This window comes from Nesoenas mayeri (assembly GCF_963082525.1).
Source record: "Nesoenas mayeri genome assembly, chromosome: 4".
NCBI classification, from domain to species: Eukaryota; Metazoa; Chordata; class Aves; order Columbiformes; family Columbidae; genus Nesoenas; species Nesoenas mayeri.
In genome coordinates, this window is record NC_137540.1 from 27,344,413 (window position 1) to 27,368,044 (window position 23,632).

At 44.0% G+C, this 23,632-nt stretch overlaps 1 protein-coding gene across 1 annotated transcript; it reads left to right on the plus strand.

Moving 5' to 3' along the window:
- Positions 1-659: 659 nt before the first annotated feature.
- On the plus strand, positions 660-22,869 carry LOC308039894 (transmembrane protease serine 11E-like). Its single transcript, XM_080343623.1, has 11 exons — positions 660-760; positions 8,052-8,175; positions 13,861-13,976; positions 14,269-14,336; positions 15,643-15,806; positions 16,879-16,917; positions 17,807-17,987; positions 18,228-18,493; positions 19,381-19,523; positions 19,935-20,108; positions 22,256-22,869. The coding sequence occupies exons 2-10, from the start codon at positions 8,064-8,066 to the stop codon at positions 20,094-20,096; spliced, it is 1,251 nt and encodes a 416-aa protein (XP_080199749.1). The 5' UTR covers positions 660-760; positions 8,052-8,063; the 3' UTR covers positions 20,097-20,108; positions 22,256-22,869.
- The last annotated feature ends 763 nt before the right edge of the window (positions 22,870-23,632 follow it).

Consider the following 23,632-nt stretch of genomic DNA (forward strand, 5'->3'; position numbering starts at 1 on the left):
TTTCTGATTTGTTTTTAATTATACCAAAGAAGGAAATAGACTCTGCGTCCTTGCAAAATTTTCATGGCTGTTCTGATTTGGGGTGTTGCAGGGTGTAGTTAAGGCTCTGAAAAGGCTTTGAGATTCCTGGATGAAAGGTGTGATGAAAGAAGTGTATTGTTATTGTTTTAGGGGAAGAATCATGCTACTGGGTAAGCCTCTGTCACTAGAGACTTGCTGGACTCGTTTGTTCTGACTTGGCTATGACTCCTTTCTTTCCTAATTCAGGAGATAAAGCCTCAAGTCTATGCTGAGATGCTACACACTGTGTTGTGGCGTTGGGGACAGTGCATCTCCCACACAGAAGAGCTGCTTGCTGACCTCTCAGAGGTGAGTGCTACAGCCATCTGACTTGCTACTGGGTACTTTGAGCAGTGTGGCTGTCTTGAGCTTTCTAGGACAGTTTGAGCTTTCACTGAGGGTATGGGGAAAATGGCACTGCCTCTGAGTGTACCTTTGATTTGAGCTGCCTTCCATGCATCAGTAATCCTTCTGATACTTCTCCCTTTCTCCTCACCTGAAATGCATTTGTTTTCCAGGCATTTTTGGCTCCTCTACAGCATGGTATGGTTGACAAATCAAGCTGGTCTCTGGCCACTGAGGGGTGGGAGGGCAGGTGAGAGTCCTCTCACTGCACCCCCTCTCTCATCTGCCCTTTGTGCTGGTGTGCTTAGAATGCGTTACAGCCACAGCTGCTGAGCTAACAGTGTGGTACAAGAGGGTGAGTGCAGTAAAGTAGTAAAAGTGGCTTCTTGCGCTCTTGTTTATTTTCATGGACTTCTTATGCAGCCAGTGAAGTGTTAATCTGTGCAGAATCAGCTTGGAAACACTCTGAATCTGGCACCAGACCATTTCACCCACCCTACCTTGGAATGAAAATCAGACTGAGAAACCACAGAGACTACAACTGCTTGTCTGGTATCTCACTTCTGGAGTGGATTTCAACCTGTCAAGGGGGAGGAAAAGGAGGCAGGCAGAGCTGCTGCCAAACGCTAAAAAGCGGAGACCTACTGCTGTGTTCTGGCACTGCTGAACTGACATAAGATACCTGTCTATGAATGGAGCTGGAAGTAGAAATTGTGAGGGGTAGAAGATGTTGTACACATTGCAGAACCTTATCCTAAGCTGGTTGCAGTCGGTGTCTGTGTACCTAATATTTCCCTTGCACTGGGATGGCCACTCACATATTCATGCAGGTTATAAAGTCCTGATTTATCGAGTAGCCTTCCTAGTTCCACTAAAGCTTATTACAGAACACAGGAGTTTTTCTCAAGATGGTGGGTGTGGCAGTCAACTGCAGAAAGATGTGTTATTGATTTAGGTTATTTTAGTTTCTGGCCTTCTATATTGTTGTAGTAACACGTTAGGCCAGCTCTATCTGAGTAATTAAAGAGCTCACAACCTCCAAAAAGCTGTGTGCAAAACAAATGAGAGAGTAAGGAAAAACAGACACTTTGTGCTGATTGCTAAGGTGATAAAATAATTGGTAAAGCCTGTGTGAGTAGCATTTGAATGTTATGGATACTGATAAACTCTGAGTTAAGACACCCCACAGAGTGAACGCTGCCATTGAATGTTTCTGCAAATCACCAGAACAGTATTTGGAGCTGTTGTTGTTGTCCAGCTGAAGTGTGCTTCTGGGAAGCAGCAAGACCTCCATAGAGCTGGATGGTGGTTAAGAGGAGGAGTTCAATTAGTAAGTGGCAAGGACATTAGTGATGCTTTATCTGACTGCAGAGGGGTGGCACGCAGCACCTACTGTTTTTGTGGGATGTTGGAGGGTGTGGGGAGATGAAGCTGATTCAGCATGACGCATAGAAGAACACACACGTTTTGTTTCCATCAGCAGATGCCTTCAATATTTGCAGGTCTACCATTGTATCAGATTTGCTTTAGGACATACCAAGCTTTGAGAGACTGAGGCTTGTAGGTAACTGACCTCATCCAAACAAGGCTCCTGCAGTACTTGGGGACTAGCTGCTTCTGTTTCAGTGCCCAAAGTAGTGGCAGAGGACCTTGTCCCATTCTTTTCTGAGTACGTGTAGTCGTTAGGCTGTAGGAATGGAGGAGAAGCGTTAGGTTGGCACGATTGCTTGTGGTAAAGGTGGGAGTAGACTTGGCATATCTGGCTTCCTGGCCCCATGCTTGTGCTACAGCATGCCTGGGGTAAGCCCAATGCTCTCCGGTTGCTGCCTTTGCCAGCCACCCTGCCAAGGTAGGTAGCTTCAGGGACGTAGTCTGGATTTTTAATTGGCACTCCCCAGGCCAGCAGATTAGTTGGTTGGCTTGTCTTATGAAAGGTCCCATTTCTAGGAAGAGCAGTTATAGGGATGTGCTTGAATTAATCTTTGAATGGAAAACCGATCATGGCTGTAAATGTGGAGGGACCCTTATTGGCAGATGTGCTGCCCAAGCTCTGCGGCTGCCTTTTCGGAGAGTATTGCAATACCAGTGAGCAGGATTCTAATAAATAATACAATAATTTTATTATAGTAAGACAGCAGCAGATCAGATAGTAGAAAGAAAAAGGTTGCATATTTTTCTCTATCTCAAGTGGGGCAAATAGGTTGGTTTAAATACTTGGTCCTGCCAGGAAACATGGTTTAGATAAATCTAAAAGCAAATGAGATGCTATGAGGGCTTAGCTTAATAAGTCAAAAATAGTCAAGGACAGATCCTTAAAACAGAACAGGGTAGCTGCTCCCTGCTTGCTCAGCAGCTCAGTGACTAGGGCCCTTTCCAAGGATATGGGTGGTAAAGTTTCACTTCTTTTCCTTGTCTGAATAGATGTCTTCTGGTCAGTTTTCTAGTATTGTTGTTACTGAGGCTTTTGATAACGCACAGTTGCTCCACTGGGAGAGATCTATAAGCTAAATATAGCTAATACAATTCTGTCAGGCAGAGGTGGGAGCTGAGTTTTCATCACTTGCATTGTGAATGAATGTAGTAACCTTTTAGGGAGTTTGGTACAGGGTGAGAGGAAAAACAGCTGATCACCCGTGTATTGTGCTAGTCATTTGCTTTTGGGTGAATAGTCCACAAGGCCAAGAATTCATTTGAGGCTGATCACAGTTTTACTGTGTTTAAAAGAACTTAATTCTATACAAACATAGCTATTTCCAAGATCGTTAATTTGGATGGATTTTTAATGATCAAACCGCATTCTTTGCCTCAGAGCAAAGGTGTGTAAACTAGGAGACTAACAGTTTGCACTTCCAGACCCAAATGAACTATGGATGAAATCGTCAGATGCTACTGTCTCCATGGGTTGTCTTGGGCTCCTTGGGAATTAAGCATGTTTTAAATGAGGGCAGGGATGGCTGAAGGAGGTCTGTGTTCATCCATACTATTGCCAAGATAAGCAATTTTGTACTGAACTTAAGGTCTTGAGTTGGAAACTTCTTGCCAGTTCACTTCAGACTGAAAGCTGCCAGAGACAGGCTGTGAGTAGGTTGTCTTCTGAGCAGAGAGCACTTGGCCTTAGAGGTCTTCTGGTGGAGTGTGGTTTCTCATCTCTTGTTATGGTTGGCTCTTGAGGAATTAAGACTATCCTCATCTATGTTGGAGGACAAATGCATCCATGTTAGCTGAATTTCCCTCTCTGCTCCCCCCACCCCCCGCCCCCCCACCAGCCGAGAGCTAATTTGTAACTTACTGGAGTTAGGGCAGTAAAACAAACAAACAAACACACACACAAAAAAGAAAAAACCAACAACAACAACAACAAAAAACAAACAAACAAAAAACCAACCAAACAAAAAAAAACAACAAACCAAATCAAAGAGTGTAGTATAAGGAAGCAAGAAACATGAGGCTGTACAAAACACCTGAGTCTGGAAGGTGTCTAGAGATGGTGGTGTTGGGGGTCTTCTGAGGCAAACACCTATCTATTAAGCAGTGCTTCTTTGCCACAAGAAGAAAGGAAGGATGCATCTATGGTTGAAGGTGATGATATCATCTCTGCTTCTGCATTCATTAGTGCTGCAGAGGATCAGTGTTTTTCTGGCCAGGGAGTGTTGCTGGGTGGAGCAGAGTTTTCTCAGTTACAAGAGCGCAGGTAAGACCACACAGAAATCTGATTCCTAAATAGGGGGAACAACCTGCTGCTGAACTATTGAACTGTGGAGATGGATGTCTCAAGCCACAGAAGTCCCTCTTGGGGGGTTACTCTGGTAGAGCAGAAAAATTCTGCTGTCCATAGCATAATAGCAAAAAGACCAGGGCAGTAAAGGGGCTGGCTGGAGGTAAACTGCATGTGATTAATGACTGGGTGGGGTGAGTGGACATAACCTGGATGACAACTGTCTTTCACTAAACATCCGAGTAGGTCTCAGCAGAGCCAGCCTCAAAACCAGACCTATTTGTGACTGGGGTTTGTTTTGTGTATACATCCCCTATCATGTGAGAGGCCATCCCATTGCATGGTTGTGGGCACAACTGGAAATATATGCGGCTCTAATACAAGCAGTAAACATTTGATGTTGCCTGTGCTCAAGCTGTTATTCAAAGAGTAAAGGATAGCTGCTCTTGGGTCACACAGGACCATCTTCCCTGCACTTGTGCTGATTCCTGAAACTGGTGGCAAAAGATCGGGTATTTCTTAAAAAGCTAAAACCAGGAGAGTTTGTTCTTTCCCAGTCCTTCAGCACAGCTGGTGACCAGCATGTCTGCTGATCGAGTAGACAGAAACATGTGGGCTACTGAGTTGGGTCCTGCACTCAGGTATTGCTGCTGAAGCACATGTATTGGCAGTTGTGAACTGCAGGAGGTGATGAGACTTGCTGCTTCCATTGCATGACAGATTATTTTTTTTTTCTTTTGGTACTTATCATACCAAGATGGAAGTCAGGAGCATCCTACTCAAGGGAGGAAACTGGTTTGGGTTTACAGAGGTGTTTTCACTTTAATTTGTATATTCTATGTACAAATAAACTACTGATATGAATGTAGAAATATACGAAAGTGCTTCCTGGCAAATTTCTTTATAATTTTAAAGTGAAATTTGTGTCAGAAATGGAGGTTTTTTGGTGTTTTTGTTTTGTTGGTTGGTTTGTTTGTTTGTGGTTTTTTTTTTTTACATTTTTCGCATGTTTCCATTTCCCCCAGAACTGCAGGAGTTCCTAGGGTATCTGTTTCCCTTTGTAAGTCTGTGACCTGTGGAAAACAAGTGGTTCTGAAATGCTGGAGGAGGAGGGGCGTCTGTGCTGCCAGTACCTGTCCATGTAGCTGATATTTGCACAAAAAAGAAATACAGATTGAAATGCAGCACGGCACTGCCTGTCAGAGCATGAGTCCCACAAGCAACGAGGTGCTTGTTTCTCAAGTGGAAGTCTTAAGCTTTTGTAGCTTAGGTGTAAGGCTAAGTCTTGAAGAAATCTCTCTGTACTTAGTTCAAGAAAGCCGGTGGCTATGCGATGAGTGCTGTTGCCTGGATATTTGCAGAGTCAGTTGTACACTGTCAGGTCTGTGCTGTGTGTTCTCTGTGTTGGGAGCGAAGGAGGGATGTTGCTCTGATTGCTATTGGGGTGGGAGCGCAGCTGAAGGGCAGGGAACCAGGCTGGTTGAGTTTCTTGATGGGGGGAGCTCAGACTGGGCAGTAAAGGCTATCCAGTGAGGGGATCAAAATTGGGTGCTAAGGCAGCATCTTTAAAACATGAGGGATGGCTAGCCAGGGGAGAACAGAGTCATATTGCCATAGAGGGGTTCCGGTTAGCCAAGTGAGACACCATGAGCTGTGAGATGAGGATGCCCCAGGGGAGACTGCAGCATGTTAGAGAAACTGAGGCAGGACAGTCTCACTGGTATTGTTTTTATCTGAATTTCTGCATCTGTTTAAACCCTCAGGAGTAATGAACAGAGTGTGCAGTGAAAGTCTAGATGGCCAGAAGTTATTACGGCCTCTATGGATCAGCTTAGCTCTACTGTCTGTATATGATATGCTCCCTGCAATGTGCAGCTTACAGATTAAGTAACCCTGTCTAGCCTGGGCTTCTAGGCTGCTCTAAAGTCTGCTTTGCAGAGCCTTGCCATCAGGGAACTGAGCCAATCTGGTTGGGAGACAGCTAGATTTGGGGAAAACCTCAACTGTGCGTTGCCAAAACATAAGTTTGTCCCCAAACAAGCAGGCACAACAGAAGGAGAGGTATCAGGCTTCTCCACAGAGAGCGACAGTGAAGCAGAAGGCTTCATCCTGGTCACCTGCCCTGTGTATTTTACTAACACTTAGTTGTGGTCTGTGACTACCTGCATTTGTGGTGCTGGCTGAAGCTACCCTGCTTAACTTTTTTTTTTTTTTTTCAGTGTGCTGCCAGTTTGAGGGGGTAAAGACTTGCATCCCCTTCTTAAGCAATGGACTGGGATACCTGCCAGCACTCTCACTAGCCAAAACCAAGCTTTTACGTGAGGATATTAAACTCTGAGTTGCTTCCAACATCCCTGTCCCTTGCTGAGCACACTCTTACTGTGTGCAGACCTCTCAGCTGCTTCCTCCTTGGCTCAATTTTTTCTGGTTTGCTTTGCATGCCATCTCTTCCTTGTAGCTTTGCTCAGCTTCCTTGCCCTCAGGGCAGAGTGTAAAACCCCACTCTGCTCTCCAACCACTTCACTCTTTTGCTGTTTTGGGTTTGTATATCACACCCTCAGATTCACCGCTGATTCACCCTCTCAGCTCATCTCCTAAAATGGAGCCTCTGCTGTTATTCTGCTCTGTATTGTCTTTCTTGTCACCTGACAGAGAACCTGCAAAGCCTTGTTCTCTCTGACTCCTCTTCTGTGCCTTCTTGTCACTTTTTCCTCAGAAGTGGTTGTGCCATAGGCCTGCAAAGGGGAAAAGAGCATTTTTAGCATGTCTGGTCCACAGCAATACAAACATGGATCAGTGGGTGAGTAGCCAGCTGAGTTCCTCCTCCCCAGAACTGGCTGCTGCCACTGGTCTCTCCAGGCACCTTTGAGAGATTGTCTCATGTGTTTTTCTAGTACTCTGTACTGAATACCCGCCCGCCATGATGTGGAGACTCAGTGCATGGCATGACAGCAATTACTACATAGCGCACTGGGGAATTACTGGGGATCTGAAATAATTGCACTTAAGGCTTTGTATCATCCTACAACAAAGCCACTGGGAACATGCATAAAAAATGCAGTTTTCCTAACGCTCTCTTGCTTAATGCTGCACAGGAGGATGTAAATGGAGGAGAGAGGCTTATGTGCCTTTGTTCACGTGTGAGTCAAGTTCCTAACCCTTTTGTGAGTCTGTTGGCTTTCAGCAAGTCCCTATTTCTGGGTCTTGTTGCCATATCATGTTCACACATGAGTAGCTATTTCTCTTCCCTCTGACAGGCTGCCTGGCAGGGTACAGGATACGGTCTCTTACAATGTACATGTGGTTCTGGTGCAATAAAACCCAAGCCCTGTAGGGGATCGATAAATTTTATTACTCATACCAACTAAAAATAGTTCCAAGCTGTGTGTTATATGGCATCTCTGGTAACCTAGAGTGTCCTTGGTGCAGAAGTTACTTCATCAGTCCTGAATTATTAAATTTATGTTCAGTTTGAGCACTTGTGTATGCAGCCAGCTACACTTGAAATCTGTGTAATATTTCTTGATGGAAAATTGTCTCTACTAGCCATACCTGTGCAACCCTAGGCTTTTCTCAGGGGTGTGTGTGAGGCAATGGAGGCAAATTAGAGCACAGAAAATTCTGACTAAGTGTAAAGAAAAAGCTTTTGCCATGAGGGTGGTCAGAAACTGGACCAGGACCCCTGAGAGTCCGGAGGATCTCTGTCCTTGGAGATATTAAAACTTAACTGGACAAAGCCCAGAGCAACCTGCTCTGGTGAGACATGGTTTGGGCAGAAGGTCAGACCTGCAGAGTCTTGAGGTTCTTCCCAACCTCCCTCATTCTTGGAGGTTTGTCAGCTGAGCTAAGCTGTGACAGATGATTTGGCTGAGGATGCGCTATTGTCTTTGTAATAGAGTTGAATTCCCCCCTGTTTTTTCCTTCAATGCAGATACTGATCCAGATGGACAGAGCAACGCAGCGTCTAGAGCCATGGAAAATAGCAGTCATTGTTGTGGCGGTGATAGCAGGCTTAGCCCTCATCATTGGCTTACTAACATTTTATTTGTGCCATGGTAAGCATACCACTTCTTTGTTGTCACAGGACTTTTGGAATATGTTGTGTTTCACTTGGTATTGTGGTCTTACCTGATGATTTAGGTATGAAATTCACCCTGGTATAGAATCCACATGAGAAGGTGTACTAGACTGTACTTGAGTTCTGAATTGATTAGAAAACCTGCAGGAATGGTTAAAATATCACTTACTTGAAACAGGCATTTTAGTATTGTCCATCTATTTGTTTCTTGTTTTACCATGGTGCCTGCACTGGTATCCATGGTTAACCAAAGGCCAGCAGGCTTCTGTGGAAGCCATGGTGGTGTGTCTAGAGCTCAGGCTAGGCAGAGTAAGCTTGACCTTGAACAAAGCTTATCTTTGCTTTTTGTTAACTCCGCATTATGGAACCCCTCTCTGCTGATCACCCGAGAGCCAAGTTTTCAACTTGCCTGCTGAGTGGATGCAAACAGCTCTGAGGCACCTGCCTCTGTGTCAGAAGGGACATATGTGACCTGATGTGTCCCACGCTGTGCCCACCTCAGGCTGATGTGAAGATGGTCCCCAGAGAAATATTGTAGTGGGTGTAATATCAGGCTGCTTGGGACGGTCCTCAAAGTAGAAATGAACCCCTAGTTGGTCCACGGAGTGGTAAGGTGGCTCAAAGCCCACCTCAGCTACTTTAATCTTAGCAGTTTGATCTGCTTGTTGGTTGTTTAGATGTTCCTCGGTGGCTCGACTTTTAGGCACATGAGCATCTACATGACAAACTTTCACAGGCAGGCTCTCTAGCCAAGCAGCAATGTCTTGCCACAGTGTGGCAGCCCAAATGGGTTTACCTCTGCGCTGCCAGTTGCTTTTCTTCCATTGCTGTAGCCACCCCCACAAGGCATTTGCTACCATCCATGAGTCAGTGTAGAGATAAAGTATTGGCCACTTCTCTCGTTCAGCAATGTCCAAAGCCAGCTGGATGGCTTTCACTTCTGCAAATTGACTAGATTCACCTTGTCCTTCAGTGGCTTCTGTAAATTATCATGTGGGACTCCACACAGCAGCTTTCCACCTTCGATGTTTTCCTACAAGACGATAGGATCCATCTGTGAACAGTGCATACTGCTTATCAGTCTCTGAAAGTGTAATATACGGTGGTCTTTCTTCAGCATATGTTACTTCCTCCTCATCTGGAGACATCCCAAAGTCTTTGCTTTCTGGCCAGTCTGTAATCACTTCTAAGATCCCTGAGTGATTGGGATTTCCAATTCGAGCTCATTGCGTGATCAGTGCAATCCATTCACTCCACATAACTTCGGTTGCATGATGTTGAGAGGGAACCATGCCTTTGAACATCCAGCTCAGCACCGGCAGTCGAGGTGCTAGGAGGAGCTGTGCTTCAGTACCGATCACTTCTGAAGCAGCTCAAACTCCTTCATATGCTGCTAGTATGTCTTTTTCAGTTGGAGTGTAGTTGGCCTCAGATCCTTTGTATCCTCGACTCCAAAAACCTAAGGTCGACCTCGGGTTTCTCCTGGTACTTTCTGCCAGAGGCTCCAGGTAAGTCCATTATCTCTGGCTGTGGTGTAGAGCACATTTTTAACATCTAGTCCAGTCCAAACTGGTCCAAGGGCCACCGCATGAGTTATCTCACGCTTAATTTGTTCAAAGGCTTGTCGTTGTTCCGGGCCCCACTCAAATTGGTTCTTTTTACGAGTCACTCGATAGAGAGGGCTCACAATCTGGCTGTAGTCAGGAATATGCATTCTCCAAAAACCTACAACGCCCAAGGAAGTCTGTGTCTCCTTTTTATTAGTAGGTGGAGACATTGCTGCAGTTTTGTTGATCACATCCATTGGGATCTGACGACAGCCATCTTGCCATTTTATTCCTAAAAACTGGATCTCTCATGCAGGTCCCTTGACCCTGCTTTGTTTTATGGCAAAACCAGTACCCAAAAGAATCTGACTTATTCTCTCACCTTTCTCGAAGACTTCTTTTGCTGTGGCACCCCATACAATGATGTCATCAATATATTGCAAGTGTTCTGGAGCTTTACCTTGCTCCAGCGTGGTCTGGATCAGTCCATGGCAGATGGTAGGACTGCGTTTCCACCCCTGGGGCAAGTGATTCCATGTGTACTGGATGCCCCTCCAGGTGAAAGCAAACTGCGGCCTGCACTCTGCTGCTACAGGAATAGAGAAAAATGCATTAGCAATGTCAGTTGTAGCATACCACTTGGCTGCCTTTGACTCCAGTTCAAATTGCAGTTCTGGCATGTCAGGCACAGCAGCACTCAGTGGTGGCATAACTTCATTCAGGCCGCGATAGTCTACAGTTAGTCTTCACTCGTCACTAGACTTACGCACTGGCCAGACTGGGCTGTTAAAAGGTGAGCGAGTCTTACTGATCACACCCTGGCTTTCCAACTGACAGATCAACTTCTGGATAGGAATCAAAGAGTCTCGATTGGTGCGATATTGCCGGCGATGCACCATCATGGTAGCAATTGGCACCTGCTGATCATCAACCATCAGCAGTCCTACAACAGAGGGGTCATCTGAAAGACCAGGCAAATCAGACAGCTGTTCAATTTTCTCAGTGTCCACAGCTGCTATACCAAATGCCCACCTATACCCTTTTGGGTCCTTAAAATACCCTCTCTTGAGGTAGTCTATGCCAAAGATGCACGGAGCATCTGGACCAGTCACAATGGGATGCTTTTGCCAGTTTTTTCCAGTTAGGCTCATTTCAGCCTCTACAACAGTCAGTTCCTGGGATCCCCCAGTCACTCCAACAATATTGATGGATTGCGTTCCTTTATAATTAGAAGGAATTATTGTGCATTGAGCACCAGTGTCCACTAAAGCTTTGTACTCCTGGGGGTGTGTTGTACCAGGCCATCGTATTTGTACAGTCCAATAAACTCTGTTATCCCTTTCCTCCACCTGGTTGGAGGCAGGGCACTTCTAATTTCTGTTTGCACAGTCTCTGGGTGTGAATTAGAGGTTCCTTCAAGAGCATCAGAATCTCTTCTGCTCCTTTTGTAAACTGGAGCAGCCACTCTCCTGGGAGTTTTTCCTTTTATCTCATGTACTCGTTCCTGAAGTTCTGAGGTAGGTCTTCCATGCCACTTATTCATGTTTTCTCCCTGCTCACGTAGGAAGAACCACAGTGAATCTCTTTTTGTGGACTGCCTCTGTCCTCTCTCTCGAGACTGGAAACGCCTTTTCCTAATAGCTGAAACATAGGTTTGTGCAGGTCGTGAATGGTACGTGTCTTCTCTGAGTTCTTTGATTTCTTGCAACAGCTTTTCAAAACGGTCATCAGATTTTTCACATAGTTTCTCCACAGCAGAGACACAAGCCCGTAGAGAACCAGCAAGGCTGTCCTCAAAGTCTCGGAGCTGCTCAATCACTTCAGTAATATTTTGTACACCTCCAGATGACCAGACCATTACTGCCAATGACTTAGCGTATGCAGATAGTGCACTTTGTACAAATCTGCGCCACAGAGGTCGTGTACAATTGATTCTGTCTGGGTCTGTTCCCTCTTGGCTGTTTGGTTCAAAATAGATGATCTCTCGCACAACTGATTTTCTCAGGAACTGGATACCTCTCTCCATAGTATTCCATTTCCCTAACTTGGATATACGATCTTCCTTGTAGGGAAATCTTACTTTCATAGCTGCCAGGAGTCGGGTCCAAAGGGTAGTGGCATTAGGCTCTCTTGAAATTGCCCTATCAGTGGTGGAATCTTTTGACAGAGATCCCAGCTGCCTGGCTTCACCACCTTCTAATTCAATTGTTTCTGCCCCATTGTCCCAGCATTGAAGCAGCCAGGTTAAAATATTCTCACCTTCACGACGACTAAAGTCTTTTCGCAGATCTCTCAGCTCACCTGGAGAAAAGGACCGAGTGGTGGTCACTTCATCTCCTCCCTGTGCTGATGATGCCCCTTGGGTTGATGTTGGCCCTGTGCCATCATCTGCTGCACGGGTAGTCTTTCTAGTGACTTTCTTACAACTGGCAACTGATGCTGATATGAGTTCACCATAATTTGATTCATTTCCAGAGTCTGAATGACTGTCACAGTGATTGCTGTGGTTACAGCAGCAACAGTGACCAGTGTGTGAAGTGGGGGCTGCCTTTGAGGCTGGAGAAGTAATGTTATCTGCAGCGACCTTGGCAGAGGAACTCTGCGTAGGAGCTGTAGCTTCAGCCTGTGAAGCCACTGTTGGGTGGGCAGTGGCTGCAGTGGCAGCTTTCGCTGTTTTGCTTTTTCTTGAGAGGCTAGGAGTGCTTTTTGCTAAAGCTTCTGAAGATGCACCGCAAATCTCAGGACTAAAAAGAGACGCAAACATCCTATTGAACCTAATTTCTCTTAACAGTAACACAAACTGACACACATTCAGCAAACGAGATAACACCATCACAGTTCTATCAAAGCTCCAAGGATATTCAAAGCTCTCTAAAACATTTGCAAACTGTCTTAGCGAAAAAACGAAAGTATTGTTAGTCAGCCTTTCTAAAGATTCACTCAACCAATTCGCAAACACAGAGCCGTATTGCTCTTTAATCTCTCCTGGAGGCTTTTCAAGGTAAAGCAGAAATGAGTAGAACTTCATTAGTGGCTGCAGTATAATGAAATAAACCAGTGCCCAACCACACAGTATCATCAGAATCATCGTCCAGTTTCTTGTTGTTATGTAATGAATACTTCGATTTAGAAAGAAGGCCCAGCACAAATATGGAATCACCGAACACAGTGTAGAAAATAACTGATACAACTTATACCATAACATCTTTAAATCGATGTAATTCACTTTGCCTTAATACCACTAAATAATGTCCGAAGCAAACAGATGCATGAGTATCATAACTCAGAGTTGGCACGGTGCCAAGAAAATTGAAAGGTACATCAGAGAAGTAGAAAAGCCGAAAAATCTTCAAATTTACCCCTTTCTCTCACCCGGCATTGGGCGCCAATTATCTGTCGAGGGTTTAGATTGCGGGGTGATAATAAAACCCTGGCAGATGTTCTGTTAATCTCCTCTCCCCCCCCACTTCCCCCTTTTTGCCCCTCCCTCTCCCCCCTTCCCACTCAGGACAGGCGATCGGGAGGAAAAGAAGGACAGAGAGAAGAGAGTTGGAAAAAAATTAAAGATGTTTTACTAATGCTACTAATAAGAATAGAGAAAATAATACAAAATATACAAAACCAATCTTGAAAGTCTCAGCAACTGCAGAGCCGGCACCCAAAGTCCTGGACTGGACTCTGCAGCCAACCAGAGCTGGATTCAGTCTGTCACTAGGCCTCAGTTCGCAGGGACGACTAGCAAGGTCCTCTCCTAATGTCGGCCATAAGCAGAAGGGAAAAGGGAAAAGTGACGAGATCCTTGTGATCTCCCACTTTTATATGAAGTATTCACGTGAATGGAATGTTATACACTGTTGTTCAGTTTCTTGGTCACCAGTTTCTCATTGTCCCTCTCACGAGATGTCCATCCGTGCTTATCAATAAGTTTGCATTCCATTGCTATGTTTACCAAAACATGTATCTGGTTCTCGAGGAAAATGCAGCTAATATGAAGGCTTTAGCTGACAGGCAAAATTCACTAAAAGAGAAACTTGTTTTTTAACAAAACCAGGACAGAAATGCTGTACATGTCTGAACTGTACTGAAGAAGATAAGCAACCTTTCCTTCTCTGTAGATCAGGACCGGTATTACAATGCATCGTTCCTAATCACCAATGTCAAGTACAAACCTCAGTATGAAAGACAAACCACAGAAGAGTTCAGAGACCTGAGTGAAGAGATTGAAACCATGGTAAGCCAAGATGTTTCTCTGTTTCTGCTTCACCTATGGTGAAGAGTCCTGTGACTGGAAAGTGGGTTGGAGCCTTGTGGTGGAACAGGAACCTTCAGAGCAGAAGGGACATAAAAAATCTGCCTACTCAGCTGTTTATTTTGGTTCTGCAATCTCTGATGGGAATTTAGAGGTAACTTTGGTGTAGAGGTGGAGATCTGAAGGCGTTTTTTGTTTCAGAGGCTCACAAGACTTACCTTGGAAGTGTGTACATATTAGAGGTGTATTTTAACATGTTCTTTTCCTTTAACAGATGTCTGCAGTGTTTAAGGGGTCCTTTCTAAGTAAAAGGTACATCAGGTCCCACGTTGTCAGTCTAAGGTAAGTAACATGAAGGTCAGGAATAAGCAGGGGTGGAGATAAATACCCTTTCTTCCTACCCCTTGACCATATGGAGTGTGCTTGGTTAATGCTTCCTGTGGAACCTTGAGCTGGTGTTTGTGTCTCTGCATAGTCTACAGCAGAATGTGACTCTTCTCCCTCTCTGAAAAGGTATGAATGAGTAAGTTGATTCCATTGTGAGATACCGGCATACAGAGTTAAGGGAAGGAAACAAGTGGGACATATGGGTCTAAAGGTCCTGTGGGAGATCTTTAAAGTCTTCTCTGGGCAGTGATTATGTATTCACTCTCAGCAATAAGCCATTGCTTCCCTCTTCACATTACTTTTCGTTTGGAGTTGTAGTTCTTGAAGGTTCAATTCCGCTGTAGAATATTTTCCCTAGAGAGCAAAGAACGCTAAACTTGCCACAAATGTCCTCCTTCACAGCGCTTCTGGGGTCTATTGTATTTACCTATATCTAGATGGAATGAATAATTTCCTTGAACTATTGCACATTATTTTCTGCTTCTGGTTTCTTCCACAAACCTCCCACACTGTGTATTGTCTGAAATCACAGAAGTTGAGGGCTAGACTTGAACCAACCTCTTAAAACCTTTTGGGCTGACCAAACAATGTCTTTTCCAAACTTATTTTTGTTACAGATACCTTATTGTGCAAATGAGCGCTGGCCCAGCCTAGCTGTATAGCTGCTGTCTTTTCTTCTAGGCTTCAGCTGGTTTCCCTTTAGACTGTAAGCCTAAAGTATTAGGCCAAATATTTTATACAGGCAGTAAGTGACCATGCCTTGCTCTGGTAACTTAAGCTATTGAGATTTGTTTCTAGATCCAATGGAGCTAACTATCCAATAAATGGACAAGTGTCTTAAATGGAAAGAGAGGCCAAACAGCTGTTTTAAGCTTCTGTGGCTCTAAACTGGGTCTTTTGAATGCCTGTTAGGAAGGACTTGTTGGGTACCTGTTGAAGGGTTTTAACTTGTTGCATTGCTCCTACTGCTGTCTGTGTCCTACTGACTATGAGCTGTGTGGAGACCAAAGGGAGTGATCCCTCCATGTCTTTCTCAGCTATACTGCTTATAACAGCTCCCAGAAGATTCCCTCTTATCCCTGCTTACCTGCTGACATATGTAGTCATCTTCCTTTACTTATGCACAACTATGCTATTCATTTTATGCACCTTGGAATACCAGATCTGTTCTCATATAAGGAAGGCAGATGGTGCAAAGCAGAGCAAAGAGGACTGGTGAGCAAAGAGAGAATGACACCACTTTGTTTTTGTTGGTTTGCAGCCCAGATCCTGGTGGAGTGCTGGCATCGGTTGTTCTGGTATTTAAATTTGTCTCGGCTGACAGTCAGGCGACAAGCTTGGGTCACATCAACCGCGTGTTGCGCATAAGGCTGCAAACAAGCTCCAACTCCTTGAATGTTGACCAGTCTACCCTTATTATCACAGGCAAGTGCCTTAGGTTTGTTTTTTTAGGTTGGAGTTTCTTCCTCATACTTTGCTGTTCTCAGTCTAAGGAGTTTCACTTCAGTATGCAAATGTATGGGCCGTTACTGTTTTATCTTGTTAAAATCATGGTACAGCTGACAGCCTGTGAACTTGGGAAAAAGTAGGTGGAAGAGAACTAAAGCAGACTGGCACTGACTTAAGAGTATGAGCTCTCCTCTGTGCATCAGAGGCTTTTTCGCGTGACCTAGCTCTGTTAAATGGCATTGTCCCCCTGCACAGTTTATCCAAAAAAGGCCTAACTTTGTGACCATGGCTTCACAGATGATTTTGCTAAGGCACACAGTGAGTTGGAGAGGAACCTGTAACACCAAGCACTCAAATGCTGAGTCTTCAAGCTGTTAAAAAAACCAAAAAAAGATAAACAAAAACAAAACAAACAAAAACAAACACACACCAAAAAAACCCATCAAAAAACCCCAAAACAACTAAAAACCAACAGCAAAACACAAGGCTGAAATGGTTCTGTTCTTCCCTCCTTGACATTTTCTTTGCCTCTTTGATAGTTTGCTGTAGTGAGTGATCATAACAAAAACCTGAGGTGCCCTGGGCAGTAATCATCTCCCATGAATCTGTTGTTGGTTACCATCAGAATCTGGCAGAGGGTTTTTTGTAGGGAAGAAATCTGTAATGTTACCATTTAGCTCCTGGTGCTGAGGATTTGTGAAGGCTCTTTTGACCACCTTGCTATACTGAACCTGCACAAATGCCTATAGGCTTTTATATAATAGCCACAGCACATGTAGTTGTTACTTGGACCTACTTGCACTTAGTTGCTGCTTTTTATTTTAGCTTTAAGCTGAGGCAAGAAAGATGTATCTTTGGCCTTACACTTTCAGTGAGAAACAGAGGCTTAATTGAACTTCTCCAACAAACCAAATTATCCCTTTTACCATACTGTCAACTTCATGCAGCAATGCCATTTAATTTGTGTTTGTTGAGTACAGGGAGGGAGTCTCTGCTAGATCACGTGGCAATATGAGAGGTACACAGTGTTGTTTGCTTTTCTTTTCAGAGTTAAATAAGGAAAAGGGAGACAACCTTCTAAACAACTGTAAGTACAACTACTCTATAAAAAAGTCCAGGGACATGGTGCTATAGGTTCTGTATTTACAAGATTCTTATGCTTTTGAGATGCAAATTGAAACGTAACCTGTTAAAAATACTAGAGCAGTAGATAAATATGAGCCAGGGAAGACCTCAGCTCATTTTTTTGCAGTTAGGCTGGCTCTGTAGTGTTTGCAGAATTGAGCATTCTGGCTTGGTGGTGGGAAGCACTTGCTTTAATGTTGGTAATGGGAAGTGGGAGCATATAGGTGAGTTGCTGTTGGTGAGCTTTACATGAGGATTACACTGACATTTCCATGCAGTACTAAGAGAGATTTTGTCTTTAGATGGAACTTAGATGCTGTTTTTATGAAAGGTATATGAATGTAAATGCTTAGGTTGATTATCAGTGCATGTCTTCATGTGTGACCATCTGTGTGTGTACCTGTATGCACAGACATGGTAATGAGTATATACATGTTACCTTTCCCTTGTACAGCTCTGATCAAATATCAAACAAAGCAAGGTTTATAGAGGGGCAGTATTTCTCTTTTTAAACTATGTAAACAGTTATAGTTGGGGAAAATAAACAGTGTGTCAGAGGCACAGCCCTCAGTTCCCATGGGAACGCATATGGGCTGGTGTGTCTTAAAACTGGCTTTATGACAAAGTAGTGACTCTTCTACCAAACTTCTTTGTTTACTCCACATCAGTCCTGAGATACTTGTGACTGTGATGTGTGGTTTCCCTGCGATGGGAGGCACTGCTTTAGGTGAAGGCTGTCTCTTGGCATCACTGCCCCATTATGCCTGTGCCTGCAGCCATGTGGGCCTTTCCCAAAGCAAGACCCTGACTTCCCTCCATTGACTAAAGCAGAGCTGCCTTTTCTTTGACAGGCTGTGGAATACGCAAACAGCCGTTTTCCTTCTCAGGAGTGGAGAGAATAATTGACGGGCAGCGTGCTCAGGAGGGGGAATGGCCGTGGCAGGCTAGTATTCAGCTCGATGGGTCCCATCGCTGTGGTGCATCAGTGATCAGTAATACATGGCTAGTGACTGCAGCCCACTGCTTTAGAGGGTAAGTCATCAGCACCTACATGATCCTACAGGCTTTAGGACTTGTGGGTGCTTTGACAGGTCTGCTCTGACCTTTTGTGGCTCGTTTATGTCTGTATCTGCTGAAAGATAATGAAGTTTGGCTCTACTCTGCCACTTGGGCAAACCTGGCCACATTGCATTTTGATGCATAAATGGAGAGTTAAGCTCCTTTGGGGATCTTGTTTTGTGTGGCTGTGACATAACCTCCAATATCTTTCAGAGTACAAGATCCTCGGAGATGGACTGCCAGCTTTGGAATTCTGCTGAGACCTCCAAAACAGAAAAAATATGTCCGAAGAATTATTGTTCATGAAAGATACGGCAACTTTGTCCTTGATCATCAATATGATGTGGCTGTTGTGGAACTTGCCTCTCCTATTGAGTTCACAAGTGATGTGCACAGTGTCTGTCTTCCTGAAGCATCTCACGTATTCCCAGAGAACACCTCCTGTTTTGTCACAGGTTGGGGAGCTTTGGAGAATGATGGTGAGTGTCTCTTGCCCTTCTATGCCCTGTCATGCATGTATTGGAGAAGACTGCTGTTAGTTTTATGGCTTTTTGTTTGTTTATTCTGGTTTCCTTAGACCTGGTGTATGTGTGATAGGTGCTTCTGCTAGTGATGGACTAATGGACTTGGTTTGCCGCTTTTTCCCCCCTCTCTTTGTCACCAGCTTGGAATATGGCGGGGGGAAAATCCTTGCAGGTTAGCCTTACAGGAATAAGAACCACTTTTTTTGCTGGTGCGTGCATTGTGGTGGTTGAGTGCATTCTGTTGTCCCTTCCCACTGGCACATTCCTGGATTTAGCTCTGACCTGAGTTCTTTGCCCATTCAGCTTTGTCTGTCATAGATAAATTATAACAGTCTTCATCAGTTTTTCTCTATTTAGTCATAATTCAGACTTCATTTTATCAAAAGTCTTGAATGAGCTTTGTTCAAATTAGTTGATGTTAGTGAGATTAGAGATGATGGGACTATACATGGGCTTACGAGAGTCATTGAACTGTACATTGTGTTCCCTGGTAGACTCTTGGGGTGTGTAGTGGTTATCCAAAGCTACATTGCAGTTAACCAGTGCATCCTTCTAGTGACATGGAAGACATATTTTGTAGCCTACAGTTGAATTCAACACTGAAATGTGCAAAAGTCCCTTTGCCCATTATACTAAAGAGCATCTGGTGAGACTAAAGCATGGAGAAGGGTTATGAGCAAGCAAAGGACTTCAGAGGAAAAAAATTACTTTCTTCTTCCTGAGATATTGGCTGGGTAGCTCACTTTGCTGCCTATAATGGTAGAAAAGCTATAGGAAAAACTGACTGCTCCTAATCCTTTTGTGTTTTAGGTTGAAAATGCTAATGTCACTTTTCCTTCTAGGCCAAAGTGTTAATCAGCTTCGACAAGCGGAAGTGAAAATTATAAGTACTGAGGTTTGTAATAGGAGAGCAGTGTACAATGGAGCGATAACACCTGGAATGTTGTGTGCTGGATACTTAGAGGGGAAGGTGGATGCCTGCCAGGTACGTCTGTTTATAAGGTAGCAGTAAGAAGGAAGTGGGGTGGGAGGTGATGTTTCCTAGAAACAAGAAATACAATAACACTGGCTAATCTTAAGTTGATGGGCTTCAGGATATTGACAGATGTAAACTAGAACTTTGCTTCTGCACTGAAGTCTGTACTGAGGTGCTTGGGTTTTATATGTAATGCACATGTGAGAGAATGCAGATGTGAGGGTGTGGAGTGGGAGAGATGGAGTTAGACATAAACTGTAATCCTCTGTCTTCTGATTAAATTGTGTAGAGATTGGATTATAGCTGTGGTCTAGAAACAAATATCTGTCAGTTGTAGCAGAACACTTTGTGGCTTGCTATGTCGGTTAGGTGAGCACTGTTTACTTTTTGTTCCTGCCTGCTGATGTTTTTTCTCCTTAGGGTGACTCTGGTGGCCCACTTGTGAACATGAACTCCAGAGGAATCTGGTATCTCGTGGGAATAGTGAGCTGGGGAGATGAATGTGGCAAGCGAAATAAACCAGGAGTGTATACGCGAGTGACTTACTATCGAGACTGGATTGCCTCCAAAACGGGCGTTTGAAACCTGCAGCGGGTTAAGTTTTGTGGGCTGTGTATAAGGCTCTTCCTCTGACACATTCTACTCTGTGGCTGCCCTCTCACCAGCTGCTGGCCTAACCTGTGGTCCTGTATCAAGTGCCAGTGAGCTTGGAGTAGTCTAGGACTTGAAGTTGGTTTGGCCTAAAACCAGAAAGGAACGGACTTGATCCATGTGGCAGCTTGTTTGTTCAGGAAGTACTCTGACAAAGGGGCAACTGCCTCGGTCTGTATGCAACATACTGACCATTTTTTCTCTGTGGCCATATGTCTTGGCCCCTATTTTTACAGCCAGGCAAAGTGTCTGAGCTTAAACTATCATTTACCAGCATCTGTGACATCTTCTGTGTGCTCCTGAGGCCCCATTGATCCATAGACCAGCTGGAATCCAGCCCCTGATTTGAAGGCTGCTGCACTTTGGAATTCTTTTTGAGCTTTTCTCCTGCCTCATTCCAGGGAGCATACTCTAATGAAGACCAGAAGATGTCTTAGAGAAGTCCTGGTTCCTAATATCACATCAGAGTGTTACCTAAGTGAATAGAGAATTTTTCCTTGCTGTGTTGTCCTGAAAAAGAGATTGGTCAAAACCATCAGCTTCTGTCCACCTTCTTTGAACAAGCCCACTCATCGTTTCGTATGAACAGCTTCTACCACAGCATTTGCTGAGACTTAAGACCCCAAACCCCTTTATGTTTATTCCAGTCTGTCATATCAGAGTATGTGGCTGAATTGACTTCCATTTTTAACTTTCCAGATTGTATTGTTCTGAATAAAAGTCTTTGGCTTCTCATGCACAGTGGAGGATTGTAACAATCTTAGTGTGACCATTGCCAAAGAAACCCCTCTAAGGCTCCTTATTTTTGTGAATGGTGTTTTCAAGTCTTCATAATTTAATCTTCAGCTGTGTCAGGAAAAAAAAAAAGCTTTTGTGTTATGGCGGAAATTCCTGTCTCCTCCAGAGCTTCTCACTGACCCAGTGGTCTTATGTAAAGATCTCTCTTCAGTCAGGAAGCAAGAAGAGCCTGTGTCTCACTGCCAGATCATGGCTAACCTGTTTCATCTCAAGCACACAAAATTAATATTCTCTCTGATTTCATGTTTTTGAGAGTCTGTGTTTCCTTCTCCCAAGTAGATCTCAAACACTTTCTGCACCCCAGCAGTAGAACATACCTGTTCCTGGTGGGGATGCTTTCCTTGGGGCATCTGCATCCTCTTTCCAACACTGTGTGTGAATGCTGATCCTGACAACAGCAAGTGCTGTGGTCTTAGTTGCTAGATAATGAGCAACTCAATTGCTCTTTGTTTTTTCTCTGTGGTCAGAAGAGAAAAGAACTTGGGGAAAAAAACAGCCAGAGTGCCAAGACTCAGAGCTGGTCTGGTGTGGAAGCAAGCAAGAATCTTATGCCAGGCTAGAAAAGGCAAACAGCAGGCTTTTGTCCTGCTCATAGGTAGATTTGGGGAAAACAGGCCCTCAGTGATTAAAGGCTTAGGATCAAAGTGATCTGGCTGCTTGTGAGTACAGACAACTAGAGTTTTCCAGAATCTCACTTGGGTGCCCAGAGAAAGGCCTGCATGAAAGACAAGGGTCTGAAGCTGTCGGGTGTTCTATATTTGTATATATCCGGAAGATGTGGCACTTAAAAAAAAAAAAATCTCAGGAAACTGTTTTGTGGAATGTCGTGAACTTCAGATACAAAGCCTTGGTGGCCTTAATTCTAGATAAGGAGTAAAAAGTGTCAGACTGGTTCTGTAGGTTTGTTGAGCCCAACAAATCTCATTTTAGTCTCTTAAGCAGAACACAGCCTTGAAGTATATTGTTTGTAGAGGAAGCTTAAAAATGGTGTATGGAAAGTACACATGATTTTTTTTTCTTCTTGGTAGCAATTGTCTTACCAATACAGTGAATAAGATTTGAGTCTTTGTGAAGAAAAAAACATCATTAAAAGACACTATGGATTTCTAGTTTGCTAAGCACTTTAGGCTTGGGTGTTCAAAGGGCATAATGGTTTCCCCATCCTGCTGGATTTCATTGTAACTTAGAAACATAATATTTTTAGGCTTGCAAATTCCCAGCTATCTCACAGATTTCCTCAGGCAGGTAAGTATATGCCCGAAAGACTAATTCTGCATCTGTGATCTTTCCAGGTATGCTCATTTTGAGTACAAAATCAGAAAGCCTTAAGCATTTTGCCCTGTGGTAAATACCATTCTCTAAAGTGGTGTGCACAAGACTGAAATAGCAAACTTGTCATCTGCTTAAGGACACACAAGTTCTGAGAATCTCCTCAGAGATTCAGTTCCTCATTCACCTGTAAGGCCAAGCACCATAACAGTACGTCCAGAGGAGCGGAGCTGAAGAGGACCTGACATCTACACAGTGTATGTTTTAGGAGCCTTTATTGACTGCATTGTGAACTTTGAGTTTTCCTCATAGCAGCTGAAGCAAACTTGGGTGATCAATTTTTTATTTTTTTTTTTCCAGAAGCAATGTAGTTTAAGTGCTCTGAGGCCTCTCGGTGATGCAAAGCAGTGTTAAGGGGGCTGTCAAGAAAAGGACTTGAAAAAACATCCCTCAAATTATGGAAACCTCAAGCAATGTAGGTGGCCAAAATGCTTTACTTGGTTTGGATGGCCTAACAGATCTGTACTTCTTCTAAGCTGCAGTCTCACCTTTTTATGAAGCCATGAGCTTTATGTGTTCTCAGCTATCTTCTCATAGTAATTAACATTTTCACTCAAGACTAATGGGATATGTCTAACTGTACAATCCTGCGTGACACACAGGAATGTAATTTATATGTAAATTAAATAAAACCTGTTAAATAATTTGCCTTCTGTTTCACGTACTTGTTAATTGCCTGTATCACAGTAAGCAACTATAAGATGAGGACTGTTTAAGAACATGTTACACTGATCCTATACCATGTATTTATATACTGGCTTTGATGTAGTCTTAACCATCTGGTTTTATTGACTTGTTAGAAGAGCATAGCTGGAGGAAGAGCATAACACCCTCCAGACTTGAGCAGGATTTACCTCCCTGTCTGGAGGTTCCCTGAATTTGTGTGCAGGCCAACAGATCTTGTGGCAGCCACTAGAGGGTATTATCTAAGAGCCTTGAACTCTTGGCTGTTGATGCTGCTCTGTTTCAGCTCTGTAGAGAGGATCTGGAGGACAAGGTACTGTTTTGGTGTTGCCTCAAAGAGATGCTACACTTGCAAAGTTTGAGGAAACTGCAGCCATTCAGCTTTTAGTGCAGAACTGGGCAGCACTAGGTGAGTTTCAGTCTCTTCCCCCATCACCAAGTTGGTGTTAAATGCTCCCTTTCAGTTGCAGGAGAATGCTATGGCTATGTGCAGGGGGCTGAGCAGGTGTTTTGTTTTTTGGTTTTTTTTGTGTGGTGTTGTTTTTTGTTTTTTGTTTTTTGTTTTTTTCTGCCAGACTGTAGCCAGACCTTTGTCCTGTGGAAAAGTAGACTGGAAAGGCACATTGTCAGGTGGTGCTGGCATCACCGGTCCATTT

Coding starts and splice junctions, on each gene's coding strand:
- LOC308039894 (XM_080343623.1), top strand. CDS start 8,064: ATGGACAGAGCAACGCAGCGTCTAGAGCCATGGAAAATAGCAGTCATT. Junction 8,176..13,860: donor AACATTTTATTTGTGCCATG/GTAAGCATACCA, acceptor CCTTCTCTGTAG/ATCAGGACCGGTATTACAAT. Junction 18,494..19,380: donor GGGAGCTTTGGAGAATGATG/GTGAGTGTCTCT, acceptor TTTTCCTTCTAG/GCCAAAGTGTTAATCAGCTT.